Source organism: Oncorhynchus tshawytscha, linkage group LG04, assembly GCF_018296145.1.
Source record: "Oncorhynchus tshawytscha isolate Ot180627B linkage group LG04, Otsh_v2.0, whole genome shotgun sequence".
Classification (NCBI taxonomy): Eukaryota; Metazoa; Chordata; class Actinopteri; order Salmoniformes; family Salmonidae; genus Oncorhynchus; species Oncorhynchus tshawytscha.
The window spans coordinates 31,130,994-31,148,522 of record NC_056432.1 but is presented as its reverse complement, the minus strand read 5'-3'; the positions used below and the strand labels follow the sequence as shown (position 1 = coordinate 31,148,522).

The 17,529-nt window shown below is 43.6% G+C and overlaps 1 protein-coding gene across 5 annotated transcripts in view; it reads left to right on the top strand.

The window, feature by feature from the left end:
• Window positions 1-15,908, top strand: part of LOC112248510 (AP-1 complex subunit beta-1) — a 50,077-nt gene extending 34,169 nt beyond the window's left edge. For 4 of the 5 annotated variants that reach the window (XM_024417599.2, XM_024417601.2, XM_024417597.2 and 1 more), the window contains 3 exons: window positions 434-520; window positions 3,074-3,228; window positions 14,177-15,908. In XM_024417599.2, the coding sequence (XP_024273367.1) occupies window positions 434-520; window positions 3,074-3,228; window positions 14,177-14,251 (317 nt within the window). In that variant the 3' untranslated portion in view covers window positions 14,252-15,908. Of the gene's footprint in view, window positions 1-433; window positions 521-2,710; window positions 3,037-3,073; window positions 3,229-14,176 lie in introns of those variants that run through there. The other variant, XM_024417602.2, reaches the window with a different exon arrangement.
• The last annotated feature ends 1,621 nt before the right edge of the window (window positions 15,909-17,529 follow it).

Below are 17,529 nucleotides of genomic sequence, written 5' to 3'. Positions count from 1 at the left end.
CCCTTGACTATTACGTCAATCTCAGGAAAGCCTTTTGTGTGTGTGTTTTCTGAACATGGAACTATCTAGCCATGCATTTGCTCTCAGATCACACATCTGTGACGTTGGTTCCAATTTACCCTGTTGTCATCCTATTCTGGTTGATTCAATCTGGGGGAATGTGGTGGTGTTTGTCCCCCTGTGGAGGCTCCAGATGGGGAAAGCAGTAGGAACGCTGCTGGAGGCTGGGAGCTAATGTGCCGGATCCTAAAAGCACAGCAGGACCGGCGATGTTCAGCACAACAACGAACTGTTTACCGTTCATTTGTTTCTTATTTCTGTTTGCTTTTTCGTCCTGTCTCCCTCATTTCTCTCTCTCTCTCCCTACTTTCTTTTTTTCCTCTGTTTCTCATTCCTTCCCACCATCTTAATTCTTCTTTGTATCTCTCCCCAGAGCGACAGGTGTTCCTGGCCACATGGAAAGACATTCCTAACGACAACGAGTCTCAGTTCCAGATCCAAGACTGTCATCTCAACTCAGGTGAGACAGACCGAGACACAGAAGGGATTGGAGGGATAAAAGGAGAGGAGAGAGGAGAATGTGCACCACCTGCTTTATGTGTTGAGACAGCTTGGCATGTAACCTAAAATGTTGCTCTGTGGAAACAGACTGGAGCTCTGACAGTGCGTGTTTCTATCTACAGAGCCTTCAGGAAGTATTCATACCCTTTGACTTATTCCACATTGTGTTATGTTACAGCCTGACTTCAAAACTTTCTCCCCCATCAATTCACAATACCCCATAATGACAAAGTGAAGACATGTTTTAGATATTTTTGCAAATGTATTGAAAATGAGCTACAAAAATATAAAATGTACGTAAGTATTCACACCCTGAGTCAATACATGTTCGATTCATCTTTGGCAGCGATTACAGCTGTAAGTCTCTAAGAGCTGTGCACACCTGGATAGTACAATATTTGCCCATTTTTAAAAAAATATATATATATTTTTTAAATAGATTCAGGAAATGTCATGTTGGTTGCTGATCATTTCTTGACAGCCATTTTCAATTCTTGCCATAGATTTTCAAGCCAATTTAAGTCCAAACTAACTAGACCACTCAGGAACATTTCAATGTTGTCTTGATAAGCAACTCCAGTGTATTAGGTTTTGTATTTTAGGTTCTTGTTTTGCTGAAAAGGTGAATTTGTCTCCCAGTGTCTGTTGGAAAGCCAACTGAACCAGGTTTTCCTCTAGGATATTGCCTGTGCTTAGCTCTATTCCGTTTCTTTTATCCTAAAATAAAAACTCCCCAGTACTTGCTGATGACCAGCATACCCATAACATGATGCAGCCACCACCATACTTGAAAATATTAAGTGGTACTCTGATGTTATGAGTTGTATTTGCCCCAAATGCTTTGTGTTCAGGACATAAAGTTAATTTCTTTGCCACATTTCTTGCAGTTTTACTTTAGTGCCTTATTGCAAACAGGATGCATGTTTTGGAATCTTTTTTTATTCTATACAGGCTTCCTACTTTAAACTATAGTTCCTCCACAATACTAACCTAAATTACAATGTTGTTCATCTAGCTTCAGTATTCTCATTTCACAGCCATTAAACTCCGTAACTGTTTTAAAGTCACCATTGCCTCATGGTGAAATCCCTGCGTGCTTTCCTTCCTCTCCGGCAACTGTGTTGAATGACACCTGTATCTTTGTCGTGACTGGGTGTATTGATACACTAGCCAAAGTGTAATTAATAACATCATCATGCTCAAAGGGATATTCAATGTATGCATTTTTATTTTTACCCATCTACCAATAGGTGCCCTTCTTTGCGAGGCATTGGAAAACCTCCCTGGTCTTTGTGGTTGAATCTGTGTTTGAAATTCACTGCTTGACTGAGGGACCTTACAATTATCTGTATGTGTTGGGTGCAGAGATGAGGTAGTCATTCAGAAATCATGTTAAACACTTATTGCACACAGAGTGAGTCCATGCAATTAATTATGTGACTTGTTTAGCACATTTTTACTCCTGAACTTATTTAGGCTTGCCTTCATTTTTAATGAATTTGTAAGAAGTTCTAAGCATAATTCCACTTTGACATCTTGGGGTATTGTGGTGTGTGTGTGTTGGCCACTGACACATCTCAATTTTGATACATTTTAAATTCTGTCTGTAACCGCAAAATGTGTAAATGTCGAGGGATGTGAATACTTTCTGACAGCACTGTATTTATGGATATATTTAGGTCATTTATGGCCTGCTGGCCTTATTTACATGTGATAATCTGGTTTTACACCACCATGAAATCCGCCATGTCTGAGCTAAGTGACAAATGACAGCTCATAGTATATTACCCCGAATAGATTGAATTTCCTTTTTAAGGTGAAAATGTATGATTGAGACGTTACCGTAGCGTGACAGTGAGACCGACACGCACCGTGGGCAAGTTAATTAAGGAGAATATCTTTGCCATGCAGGTAGTTTGAAATAGTCAATGTTACTGAAAATGTAGTTACCATTTTGAATGCAAAGGCAAGGGCTTAGACTATAGCAGCGTTTCATCAGTGCTCTCTGCAGATGAGTAAAGTCACAGCCCATGAAAAGAGAATTGTGTTTCAGAAAGAGTGTGAATTCTGAGAGAAATAGAGCTAGGACAGTTTGTAGCGTATGAACTGAGAAAGGACCCAGACTTTAGTCTACTACCTGCCTTCCCAGAGCCGATGATTAATGACAGCAGCCTGGTTTTCATTATGGTCCTGATTGCACTGCCGTCCCCAAGCCCCTTCCCATTAAAGCTGAGCAGTAGTATGGCTGAAGGTCCAGGTTCAGCTCTCTACATGGAGCCATCATATTGCACCGGTCTGATCCCCCTCAGGTACAGTTGACTGCTTATAACACAAGCCTACCGAACACTCCGAGGCTAATTATCAACACTTGTAGAACACTGTTTCCACATCATCTGCAGATGGAGATGAACCGTTGTTTGCCTGGGAGTTTTAAAATGTTAACGGTGTATTTCAAGTTTGAGAAGAAGTGACCATTGTGATTTAAGGGCTATTCTCTTGTCCCCCTAAACAGAGGCAGCCAGCAACAAGCTGCAGGGCAGTAACATCTTCACCATAGCCAAGCGCACGGTGGAGGGCCAGGATATGCTTTACATGTCCATCAAACTGTCCAATGGCATCTGGGTGCTGGCTGAGCTGAAGGTGCAGGCTGGAAACCCCAACTACACGGTGAGTTCAGGGACAAGGAGGGACAGATAACAACATTACTAATGGAAAGAGACATATATGAAAGAGGAGTGGGTAGTGTTGTAGTTTACCAAGCTACTAAAGCTACCCTTAAGAATAGTATAGTTTACTTAACTACTTTTTCAAAGTAATGGCACAGCCAGAAGAGGACTGGCCACCCCTCATAGCCTGGTTCCTCTCTAGGTTTCTTCCTAGGTTCTGGTCTTTCTAGGGAGTTTTTCCTAGCCGCCGTGCTTCTACACCTGCATTGCTTGCTGTTTGGGGTTTTAGGCTGGGTTTCTGTACAGCACTTTGAGATATCAGCTGATGTAAGAAGGGCTTTATTAATACATTTGATTGATAGTTAACTACACCACCATTCAAAAGTTTGGGGTTGCTTAGAAATGTTCTTGTTTTCCATGAAAACATACACTACCGGTCAAAGGTTTTAGAGCACCTACTCATTCAATGTTTTTTCTTTATTTTTTACTATTTTCTACATTGTAGAATAATAGTGAAGACATCAAAACTATGAAATAAAACACAAGGAATCATGTAGTAACCAAAGAAAGTGTTAAACAAATGGAAATATATTTCAAGTTTGAGATTCTTCCAATAGCCACCCTTTGCCTTGATGACAGCTTTGCACACTCTTGGCATTCTCTCAACCAGCTTCCTGAGGTAGTCACCTGGAATCCATTTCAATTAACAGGTGTGGCTTGTTAAAAGTTTATTTGTGGAATTTCTTTCCTTAATGCGTTTGAGCCAATCAGTTGTGTTGTGACAAGGTAGGGGTGGGTATACAGAAGATAGCCCTATTTGGTAGAAGACCAAGTCAACATTATGGCAAGAACAGCTCAAATAACCAAAGAGAAATGACAGCCCGTTACTTTAAGACATGAAGGTCAGTCAATCTGGAAAACCATCAAGCGCTATGATGAAACTGGCTCTCATGAGGACCGCCACAGGAATGGAAGACCCAGAGTTACCTCTGCTGCAGAGGACAAGTTCAGTAGAGTTAGCAGCCTTAGAAATTGCAGCCCAAATAAATGCTTCAGAGTTCAAGCAACAGACATATCTCAACATCAACTGTTCAGAGGAGACTGTGTGAATTAGGCCTTCATGGTCGAGTTGCTGCAAAGAAACCACTACTAAAGGACACCAATAAGAAGAAGAGACTTGCTTGGGCCAAGAAACACGCGCAATGGACATTAGACCGGTGGAAATTTGTCCTTTGGTCTGGAGTCCAAATTGGAGATTTTTGGTTCCAACCGCCGTGTCTTTGTGAGACTCGGTGTGGATAAACGGACCAACTCTGCATATGTATTTCCCACCGTGAAGAATGGAGGAGGTATCATGGTGTGGGGGTGCTTTGCTGGTGACACTGTCTGTGATTTATTTAGAATTTAAGGCACACTTAACCTCTTGATTCTAGCCATCCGGGATCATGAATACAGCCTCAAGCTCATTACCATAACGCAACGTTAACTATTCATGAAAATCGCAAATGAAATGAAATAAATATGCTAGCTCTCAAGCTTAGCCTTTTGTTAACAACACTGTCATCTCAGATTTTCAAAATATGCTTTTCAACCATAGCAAAACAAGCATTTGTGTAAGATTATTGATAGCTAGCGTAGCATTTAGCGTAGCATTCAGCATGCAACATTTTCACAAAAACAAGAAAAGCATTCAAATAAAATCATTCACCTTTGAAGAACTTCAGATGTTTTCAATGAGGAGACTCTCAGTTAGATAGCAAATGTTCAGTTTTTCCAAAAATATTATTTGTTTAGGACAAATCGCTCTGTTTTGTTCATCACGTTTAGCTACAAAAAAAACCTGTATCCAGGAGTGTAATTATCCCCGCAGCTCATTAGCATAACACAACGTTAACTATTCATGAAAATCCCAAATGAAATGAAATAAATATGCTAGCTCTCAAGCTTAGCCTTTTTGTTAACAACACTGTCATCTCAGATTTTCAAAATATGCTTCTCAACCATAGCAAAACAAGCATTTGTAACAGTATTGATAGCTAGCGCAGCTAGCGTAGCATTTAGCGTTAGCATCAGCAGGCAACATTTTCACAAAAAACAGAAAAACATTCAAATAAATCATTTACCTTTTGAAGAACTTTGGATGTTTTCAATGAGGAGACTCTCAGTTAGATAGCAAATGTTCAGTTTTTCCTGAGAGATTATTTGTTTAGGAGAAATCGCTCCGGTTGGTGCGTCACGTTTGGCTACCAAAAAAAACGAAAATTCAGTCATCAAAACGTCAAACTTTTTTCCAAATTAACTCCATAATATCGACTGAAACACGGTAAACGTTGTTTAGAATCAATCCTCAACGTGTTGTTCACATATCTCTTCGACGATATATCGTTCGTGGAAGTGTGCGTTCTCCTCTGAATCTCAATGGAAAATGCCTCCAGTTGAAGATTACGCACCAATTTAGACAAAGGACACCGGGCGGACCCCTGGCAAATGTAGTCTCTTATGGCCAATCTTCCAATGATATGCCTACAAATACGTCACAATGCTGCAGACACCTTGGAGAAACGATAGAAAGGGCAGGCTCATTCCCGGCACATTCACAGCCATATAAGGAGACAATGGAAAACAGAGCCTCAAAAATTCTGCCCATTTCCTGGTTGAAGTTTCATCTTGGTTTCGCCTGTAGCATGAGTTCTGTGGCACTCACAGATAATATCTTTGCAGTTTTGAAAACGTTAGTGTTTTCTTTCCAAAGCTGCCAATTATATGCATAGTCGAGCATCTTTTCGTGACAAAATATTGCGCTTAAAACGGGCACGTCTTTTTATCCATAAATTAAAAGAGCGCCCCCTATATCCAAGAAGCTAACCAGAATGGTTGCCACAGCATTCTGCAGCAATACGCCATCCCATCTCTGTGTGCTTTCGGGACCTTTAACAGAATGTGTCTGGCATAACGGGTGGAGGAGTTATCTGCAGTAGATATCTCAGATAGGGGGGAGTGAGGCCTAAGAGGGTTTTATAAATAAGCATCACCCAGTGGGTCTTGTGACGGGTTTACAGAGGAGTATAGAGTGCAGTGATGTGTCCTATAAGGAGCATTGGTGGCAAATCTGATGGCTGAATGGTAAAGAACATCTAGCCGCTTGAGAGCACCCTTACCTGCCGATCTATAAATGACGTCTCTGTGATCTAGCATGGGTCATCTGAATCAGGGTTAGTTTGGCAGCTGGTGTGAAAGAGGAGGGATTACGATAGAGGAAACCAAGTCTAGATGTAACTTTAGCCTGCTTTGATATGCGCTGAGAAAAGGGCCGTGTACTGTCTAGCCATACTCCAAAGTACTTGTATGAAGTGACTATCTCAAGCTCTAAACCCTCAGAGGTAGTAATCACACCTGTGGGGAGAAGGGCCTACTTCTTACCAAACCACATGACCTTTGTTTTGGAGGCGTTCAGAACAAGGTTAAGGGCAGGGAAAGCTTGTTGCACATTAAGAAAGCTTTGTTGTTGTAGAGCATTTAACACAACATTTGGGGAGGGGCTAGCTGAGTATAAGACTATCATCTGCATATAAATGGATGAGAGAGCTTCCTACTGCCTGAGCTATGTTGTTAATGTAAATTGAGAAGAGCGTGTGGCCTAGGATTGATCTTTAGGGTATTCCCTTGGTGACAGGCAGTGGCTGAGACCGCAGATTTTCTGACTTTATACACTGTACTCTTTGAGAGAGGTAGTTAGCAAACCAGGCCAAAGACCCCTCGGAGACACCAATACTCCTTAGCCGGCCCACAAGAATGAAATGATCTACCGTATCGAAAGCTTTGCCTAAGTCAATAAAAATAGCAGCACAACATTGCTTAAAATCAAGGGCAATGGTGACAATTGAGGACCTTTTAAGGTTGCAGTGACACATCCATAACCTGAGCGGAATCCAGATTGCCCCCAGAGAGAATACGATAGACATCAAGAAAGCCAGTCAGTTGATTATTGACAAGTTTTTCCAACACTTTTGCGAAATAGAAATAGGCCTATAACAGTTAGGATCAGCTTGATCTCCCCCTGTAAATAAAGGACGATGCGTGGCTGCCTCCCCAGAAAGGAGAGAGAGTCTGAGTTATGGCTTTTTCTTTGCAACTCTTCCTAGAAGGCCAGCATCCCGGAGTCGCCTCTAAATTGTTGACGTTGAGACTGGTTTTGCGGGTACTATTTGATGAAGCTGCCAGTTGAGGACTTATGAGGCGTCTGTTTCTCAAACTAGACAGACACTCTAATGTACTTGTCCTCTTGCTCACTTGTGCACCGGGGCCTCCCACTCTTTCTATTCTGTTTAGAGACAGTTTGCGCTGTTCTGTGAATGGAGTAGTTCCCAGCATTGTACGAGATCTTCAGTTTCTTGGCAATTTCTCGCATGGAATAGCCATAATTTCTCAGAACAAGAATAGACTGAGTTTCAGAAGGAAGGCCCACAAATGCTGATGCTCCAGATACTCAACTAGTCTATAGAAGGCCAGTTGTATTGCTAATTTAACTAGGACAACAGTTTTCAGCTGTGCTAACAATTGATAAAGGGTTTTTCTAATGATCAATTAGCCTTTGATAATGATAAACTGGGGCCTCCCGGGTGGCGCTGTGGTTAAGGGCGCTGTACTGCAGCGCCAGCTGTGCCACCAGAGACTCTGGGTTCGCGCCCAGTCTGTGCCGTAACCGGCCGCGACCGGGAGTCGCGTGGGGAGACGCACAATTTGGCCTAGCGCCGCCCGGGTTAGGGTTTGGCCGGTAGGGAAGTCTCATCGTGCACCAGCGACTCCTGTGGCGGGCCGGGCGCAGTGCGCGCTAACCAAGGTGTTGCCAGGTGTTTCCTCCGACACATTGGTGCGGCTGGCTTCCGGGTTGGATGGCGCTGTGTTAAGAAGCAGTGCGGCTTGGTTGGGCTGTGTATCGGAGGACGCATGACTTTCAACCTTCGTCTCTCCCAAGCCCATATGGGAGTTATAGCGATGAGACAAGACAGTAGCTACTAAAAACAATTGGATACCATGAAATTGGGGAGAAAAAGGGGTCAAATTGAAAATAAAAAAAAATAAAAAGACAATGATAAACTTGGATTAGCTAACACAACGTGCACTTTGGAACACAGGAGTGATGGTTGCTGATAATGGACCTCTGTACGGCTATGTAGATATTCCATTAAATCATATTTGTAGCCGTTTCCAGCTACAATAGTCATTTACAACATTATTTCTGATCAATTTGATGTTATTTTAATGGACAAAAATGTGCTTTTCTTTCAAAAACATTTCTAAGTGACCCCAAACTTTTGAACAGTAGTGTACATGAAAATGTATCATATATTAATCTGAAATGTCATAGACTACAAGAACAGATCACTCAGGAGTCAGATGTTAACAGAATGTGTAATTTACACACAAACTGTGTTTCAAGTGAGAATCAGGCAGGTCTGATGCCAAACACACAAACAGCTACTACCAAGCTGCTGCAAAATGTACAGTCGTGGCCAAAGGTTTTGAGAATGACACAAATATACATTTTCACAAAGTCTGCTGCCTCAGTTTGTATGACGGCAATTTGCATATACTCCAGAATGTTATGAAGAGTGATCAGATGAATTGCAATTAATTGCAAAGTCCCTCTTTGGCATGCAAATGAACTGAATCCCCAAAAAACATTTCCACTGCATTTCAGCCCTGCCACAAAAGGACCAGCTGACATGTCAGTGATTCTCTCGTTAACATAGGTATGAGTGTTGACGAGGACATGGCTGGAGATCACTCTGTCATGGTGATTGAGTTAGAATAACAGACTGGACGCTTCAATAGGAGGGTGGTGCATGGAATCATTGTTCTTCCTCTGTCAATCATGGTTACCTGCAAGGAAACACGTGCCGTCATCATTGCTTTGCACAAAAGGCCTTCACGGGCAAGGATTTTGCTGCCAGTAAGATTGCACCTAAATCAACCATTTATCGTCTCATCAAGAACTTCAAGTAGAGCGGTTAAATTGTTGTGAAGAAGGCTTCAGGGCGCCCAAGAAAGTCCAGCAAGCGTCAGGACCGTCTCCTAAAGTTGATTCAGCTGCGTGATCGGGGCACCACCAGTACAGAGCTTGCTCAGGAATGGCAGCCTGCAGGTGTGAGTGCATCTGCATGCACAGTGAGGCAAAGACTTTTGGAGGATGACCTGGTGTCAAGAAGGGCATCAAAGAAGCCACTTCTCTCCAGGAAAAACATCAGGGACAGACTGATATTCTGCAAAAGGTACAGTGATTGGACTGCTGAGGACTGGAGTAAAGTCATTTTCTCTGATGAATCCTCTTTCCGATTGATTGGGGCATCTGGAAAAAAAGCTTGTCCTGAGAAGACAAGGTGAGAGCTACCATCAGACCTGTGTCATGCCAACAGTAAAGCATCCTGAGACCATTCATGTGTGGGGATGCTTCTCAGCCAAGGGAGTGGGCTCACTCACAATTTTGACCTAAGAACACAGCCATGAATAAAGAATGGTACCAACACATCCTCCGAGAGCAACTTCTCCCAACCATCCAGGAACAGTTTGGTGACGAACAATGCCTTTTCCAGCATGATGGAGCACCTTGCCATAAGGCAAAAGTTATATCTAAGTGGCTCGGGGAACAAAACATCGCTATTTTGGGCAGTATTGCCAACTAATTTTCAGGTTAAGTTGCTAGAGGCAGGTTGGTTTGTTGCTAAATGACGTTGTGATGTCATTGCATGATAACATAAAACTGCGTCATTATGTAGAATACACAATAACATTACTCAAATTGACTGGCCAGCTCGGCAAAAAATATGATGCCTGTGCACGAGCTGAGCTCCTGCTGCTCACGTCACTCACAATGCACTTTTGCAGCCTGGCACTTGTGTTGTGGCAGAGTGTGTGACAGAAAAAAAATGTTTTTGTATCATTTAGAGTTTAAATGCTTTCATTTTAGCGTCACTTTTTAAAAGTTCCAAACACATTTCTAAAAGTAGCTAAATTTGTTGCTAGGTGCTTTTTAGAGAAAAAAAAGTTGCCAGGGTAGTCTGAAAAGTTGCTTAATCTAGCAACAAAATTGCTAAATTGCCGTCACTGATTTTGGGTCCATGGCCAGGAAACTCCCCAGACCTTAATCCCATTGAGAGCTTGTGGTCAATCCTCAAGAGGCTGGTGGACAAACAAAACCCCACAAACTCCAAGCATTGATTATGCAAGAATGGGCTGCCATCAGTCAGGATGTGGCCCAGAAGTTAATTGACAGCATGCCAGGGTGGATTGCAGAGGTCTTGAAAAAGAAGGGTCAACACTGCAAATATTGACTCTTTGCATCAACTTGTAAATTGTCAATAAAAGCCTTTGACACTTATGAAATGCTTGTAATTATACTTCAGTATTCCATAGTAACATCTGACAAAAATATCTAAAGACACTGAAGCAGCAAACTTTGTGGAAATTAGTAGTTACATTTACATTTTAGTAATTTAGCAGTCGCTTCTATCCAGAGCATACATTTTCCTACTTTTCCATACGGGTCTCCCTTGGGCATATATGCAGTTCACTACTCCTGAACACTGGGAGTGAATAAGAATAACTTTAGTGATGGCAGAGAGGGAGGGGGAAGATTGATGGGGATGAGAAAAGGAAACGGATCAACAGGGTGTATTAATAACAATGAAGGGGAAAAGGTAGAGTAGAATGGAAGATGTGCGAACATGTAAGTTGAACTTGAGTTAAGGGGGTTAAGACATGAACTCATGAGAAGTGTGAAGTGTAATGAGATAATGATTGATAGCAGAGTGACAGGGACACGTATGAGAGTGTTTCTGGTTGGTGATTCATCATCATTACCATCTCTGTTCTTCATTAAGTCTCTATGCTCGGTCTTTCTCCTGAGGAGTCTGTGTTTCTGTTGTGATGCATGTGTGTCAGTATACTGTTGTCTGCTCACTTGTTTTAATAGCTGTAGCCCAGATTATTGTGCCTGACTAGTCCATAACAGTGACCTTGATGTGACCCCTCAGTCATGTTTTTATTCATGAGGAGAAAGCATGTACTGTCCTTTTTTTGTTTCCCACAGTCCAGATGACTCCATTTATGTCATTCAATCTGTTTTAGTCTGTTTCAAATGTAGCCTTTTAAATTGAAATCCTCCACCGTTTATTATTGGGGATTCAGCTTGACTTGGCTATTTTGGTATTTTCTTTCATGAGATACAAGGCTTTTCAGTCAGACATGAAATGACTCAAGTGAGGTGTTTGATCAATCCCTGTTTGTTTTGGTCTGTTACACGAAAGAAACTATGTGGATTCACCCTCTTCCTGTCAGTTGCCTCCTGTCTGTCTGTCTTGGTCCGCTGGGCTGGGGCCCATTAGACTCTCTTCCTCCCTACAGATGGTCACCATCAGAAGCTCTGTATCCAACACTAAAGATGCTACATCTGCCTGTGTGCAGCATGCATGCTCTCTCTCCTCCCTGTACTGCTGCATGGATTTGATGCACGCTCTGTACGACATGTGAATATCAACCTGACGCACCCTTGTGTTTAGCGGCTATTTTTAGCCTGTGAAAAGAACAGTTTTTGGATTTTACTCAGCCTGTGGGAAGATTCCACAGATTCCTTTAGAAAGGCAGTAAAGCTAAGAGCTATACCAGGGATCATTATGGTGATAATGACCCTAACTCTATACTAACTTGGTCTCCTCTAACCTAATGTTGCTCAGCCCAAGGCTCCTCCAGCACCCTACCTAATTGGTCCCAGTTGTCCCATGATACCCAGGTACTTAGCACTACCTTTTGAAGTGGAGCAGAAGACCCTCGCCTCCTGTCCCCATGGCAATGGCATGACCAATGGCAGAGTGGCTAATTGCAGTGATGTGGGAGAATGCTGAATGCTGCTCTGGCACAGCCACCATCACGACCGTGCCGTCTTTCATCTCTCCTTTCTTCTCTCATGCTTTCTCGCTCTCGCATCCCCTTATATGGTGCAGCAATCCGAGCATCTTTACGTTTTCCTACGTCTCCTGCACACCTCCAACCGTTCCCCATCCACTACCCACCTGTCATGTTTCTACCAATCCCTATTCTCCAACGCTAATTCTCATATTCACTCAGACAGGAAAATGATTCAGCAGCATTTCCAAAGCCTTAAGCAGAATGCTCACCATGTAACCTTGCTGATCAGAGCTTTTGAGCGAGATGGAATGTACCAACACAGTGCGGGGGGAACTGCCATTGCCTATGGCGCATCAGTGTGATCTCCTGTCCTATTGGTCAGCGAAGGACCAGGCCCGAGCCCCTGTCTGATGGGACTTCAAATGCCTCTGGCCAGTTTACTGATAACTGTAAATAGAACTGGTAAGCACGAGCCAACCGGAACTCTCTAGATCAACACACAATCCCTGGCACCTCAAACACACAGCTGCAGTAGTACTGCATCAAACACATGACTACAGTACTGCCAGCATGTGCTCCCTTTTAAAACACTGCGCTGGGAATATTAGCTTTCCTGTGTGAGCTCTGATGAAAAGGAAACCGCCTCCCACAGCCGTATTAGATCCTGCAGCAACAGACTCACTAAACATCACAAGCAGAAGGGGTAAGAGAAAAGAGGGGAGGGGGGTTGAGAGGGAATGAGGGAGGAAGGGGGGGTTGAGAGGGAAGGGGGGAGGTTGAGAGGGAATGAGGGGTTGAAGGGGGGGGGAGGTTGAGAGGGAATGAGGGAATGAGGGGAAGGGGGGTTGAGGGAATGAGGGAAGGGTGAGGGGAAGGGGGGTTGAGAGGGAATGAGGGGAAGGGGGGTTGAGAGGGAATGAGGGGTTGAGGGGGAAGGGGGGTGAGAGGGAATGAGGGGAAGGGGGTTGAGAGGGAATGAGGGGTTGAGAGGGAATGAGGGGAAGGGGGGTTGAGAGGGAATGAGGGGAAGGGGGGTTGAGAGGGAATGAGGGGAAGGGGGGTTGAGAGGGAATGAGGGAAGGGGGGTTGAGAGGGAATGAGGGGAAGGGGGAATGAGGGGAAGGGGGGTTGAGAGGGAAGGGGGGAAGGGGGGTTGAGAGGGAATGAGGGAATGGGGGGTTGAGAGGGAATGGGGGGTTGAGAGGGAATGGGGGTTGAGAGGGAATGAGGGAATGGGGGGTTGAGAGGGAATGGGGGGTTGAGAGGGAATGGGGGGGTTGAGAGGGAATGGGGGACAGTTATTTATTTCTCTTCTCTTTTTCTGCTCCAAGCTGATAAGATGGCATAAGAGGCAGCATGTATAATGCTAATGAATTCTCCCCAGCAAATGAAATGAAATGCCTCTAACTAAAATCGGGGGAGTAAGTTATTCACCCTTCTTCTCTTCACACATGAGTAGGTGAAGCTGCTGAAACAATTACAGTGCTTGTTAAACAGACAGTGCTTAAACTCCAGCCATTACAGTTGCAATGGACTAGCTAGACTAGCATAAGGAGCTTTTCTTGAAGGTATGAAAGAGTGGCCAGGCGCATTAGACTTTATCCCGTCTATACAGCATTCATCATCCCTGAAACGGCTCTCGCTGTTAAAAGGCTGTTCTGTCGCGTAATGACCAGTAAAAGTGTGATTCTGTTTTATTTCACTCGACTATAGTTTCTCTCAAAGCACTTGACTCCTGAGAAAGATGAGGGCAGCAGTTGCTCCACCAGGATGATGATGATGATGATTAGCTGTTTTTGTTGGTTTTGTTATTAGATAGAAAATGAATATTGTTGACCGTGCCTAGCTTTTCTGTCTGTCTAAAAGAAAATGAATCGCTTCTACCTGTGTGTTCTCTGGCATGTCAAAGTGTTTGCTTTGGATGAATATCTGAACTAGTCTTATTGACTAGAGGTCCTCTCAACACGTAACACCTGGCTGACAGAAACAGACTAGCATGTCCTTGACCAGCCAGACCATGTGGTAACGGTCTCTTCTCTCCTCAGATCTCTCTGAAGTGCAGAGCCCCAGAGGTGTCCCAGTGTGTGTTCCAGTGCTACGAGGCAGTGCTGAAGAACTGAACCCCTGACAGGGCTGAAGTAGGGGGGAATCCTGAGGCATGGGGACTGGCCCCTCTGGAGGGCGTTCCTGGACCCCCGACCCCTGACCTCCAACCCTGCTGTCTGTGTGCCCTCCCTGGGGACCCTGGTTTCTGTTTGTTCTCTGTCTGTCACCAAAGCATTTACCCTCCTCCACTCTACAAGTCCTTATCTGATTCAAACTATGTCCATTTTTTTAAAACTGCTGAGGTCTCTGGCCCACATGATCCCAAAGCTTTTTCTATAGACCCATTTTTTTTTCACTCACGTCAATAGTTGGGACTGGCCTTTGACTTCACCTTCACCTGTGGTTGTATGTGGGTGGGTGTTTCCCATTAACCCACCCAGTCTAGTCTGATTTCTATGAGACATCACCACCCAATCAGATCTCCCTTATATTATGGCTTAACCCCAGTTCAACCCCTGCTGCTCTGATCCAGTCCACCCACCTCCCATGAGCCTCTAGTCTGAGGGACACCTGGGCGATGTGTTCAGACCTTGCTGTTATAGGAGGTTGTGACTGTTTCTCCTTATCTCCCCCCGATGCCTCCTCTTCTCATGATTATCTCACCTCGCATCTCTGCAAATTAGTACCTATATTTAGTGTGTGTAATTAGCAGTTCAATCTCTGCTGTCAGCATACCTCAGTGCTTCACATTAAAATGTGACAGTACAGACTGTTTTTCCACATCTCTGGGCTGTGAAACACCTGCTGTGTTGCTGTTCTGTCACCTCACAACTTCCTCTCAATGTCTCCACACACATGCTCTCTCAGACACGTTCCTCCTTTTTTGTTTGAAAGTTAATTTGATGTCCCAGCTAGTAAAAAACACACTGGTCCGAGTGAGGTTAGTTTGTTGTTGGCTCATGTCATTGGTGTGCCCATTGTTTGTTTGTTTTTTGTACAGAACCTCTGCTGTTTCTTGCCCTCTCACTACCCCCCCCCCCATGTGTGTGCATGTATTTGTGTGTTGGGGTGCATGTGTGCTATTTGTTATTTCAGAGGGTTGGAGTAATGTATAATCACCACTACTATATAAAATACCTGTCTCTCCCAAATGCCTTGCACCTTTCCTCTCCTCATTCCATTATCTATTCCTGGCTTTGTTTGTAGTGTGATTAGATGTTTAATTCTGGGCAGGCTAGCGAGGGCCACAGAGGTTTGGGGACGTTTGTGCTTTGTGCTCTGTCAGTGTTCCATGGGCTCTGCCACTTTGTTGCCTTCTCCCCTCTTAGCTGGTCAAGTACCTCTGCCACCTGTCATAAAGTGGCTTCAAACCACCTGTATGTTCTGTACTTTACCTGTATAGGAAACTAACTGTATAGGTAGCACACATCATGAAGTCTTTTGTATGAAGAAAATCAGAACAACTCAACTTCACCATTCTTGTTTTTACTTAGTGTCTCTTTGGGGAAATAATTGGATATTTAAACTTTTGAACTCTCTGGACCAGCTCCAAAGAGGGAACTCACTATTTTACTGCATGGAGATTAGTGGATTTACATCTGTCTGTCTGTGTGTCTCTGTGTGTGTGTGTGTGTGTGTGTGTGATAAGCTGTAAAATAGCTGAAGGCGAAATCAATGTTTTTTTGACTGACTACATCATTTGAAACAACTATTAAAAATCAGATATATTCACAAATGCTTCAATTGCGATCTTTTCTGAATTCACTTGAGTCATCCATCAAGAATGTACGTAGGATATATTATATTGTAAGAATGAAGTAATAAAGAGGACTAAGCTGATCACAACAGTGGTTAGTATTGTACTAGTGGAATTTACACTATGATGAGCAACTCTTCCACATTTTGGCACCTATGCAGACAGTGCTTGGACTGGCAGTATAGGACAGATTTAAGTCTTAAAGGGGAAGACAAGTTGTTTTTGAATAGAATTTTATGTACATGGGTCCAGCATAATTGGGTTCATGTGCATTATAGGCATTTTACCGTGACCTTCGAAAGGTACAGGACTGTCCACACTTGGTTGAGTAGGCACTCTATTTTATTTTTACAGCATCGTTGGTCACCCTTCAAAAGAACAGCTTTGCATACTAATCCGATGCTCCCTCTTCTCTCATCAATGTGGCCATGAGTCCCGAGTGACCTTTATCTGGACTTCTGCTTTATTTCTCCCCATGACGGACTGGGAGCTACAAGATGGTCAGGGTTTGAAGTGAAATGCAACAATTTCAACGATTTTACTGAGTTACAGTTCATAGAAGGAAATCAGTCAATTGAAATAAATTCATTAGTCCCTAATCTATGGATTTCACATGTCTGGGAATACCGATATGCATCTGTTGGTCACAAATGCTTTTAAGTAGGCGCGTGGATCAGAAAACCAGCATCTGATGTGACCACCATTTGCTTCATGCAGTGTGACATCTCCTTCGCATAAAGTTGATCAGGCTGTTGATTGTGGCCTGTGGAATGTTGTCCCATTCCTCTTCAATGGCTGTGCAGAGTTGCTGGATATTGGCGGGAACTGGAACACACTGTTGTACACGTCGATCCAGAGCATCCCAAACATGCTCAATGGGTGACATGTCTGGTGAGTATGCAGGCCATGGAAGAACTGGGACATTTTCAGCTTCCAGGAATTGTGTACAGATCCTTGCGACGTGGGGCCGTGCATTATCATGCTGAAACATGAGGTGATGGTGGCAGATGAATGGCAAGACAATGGGCCTCAGGATCTCATCATGGTATCTCTGGGCATTCAAGTTGCCATCGATAAAATTCAATTGTGTTGTCTGTAGCTTATGCCTGCCCATTCCATAACCCCAAAGCCACCATGGGACACTGTTGACATCAGTAAACCGCTCGTCCACATGACGCCATTCACGTGGTCTGCGGTAGTGAGGCCAGTTGGACCTCCTGCCTATATCTCCAAAATGATGTTGGAAGTGGCTTATGGTAGGGAAATTAACATTATATGCTCTGGTGGACATTGCTGCAGTCAACATGCCAATTGCACGCTCCCTCAACTTGAGGTATCTGTGGCATTGTGTTGTGTGACAAAACTGCACATTTTAGTGACCTTTTATTGTCCCCAGCACAAGGTGCACCTGTGTAATGATCATGCTGTCATGCTTCTTGATATGCCACACCTGTCAGGTAGATGGATTATATTGGCAGAGTAGAAATGCTCAGTAACAAGGATGTAAACAAATTTGTGCACAACATTTGAGAGAATGACTTCTGGTGCGTATGTAAAATTTCTGGGATCTTTTATTTCAGCTCATGAAACATGGGA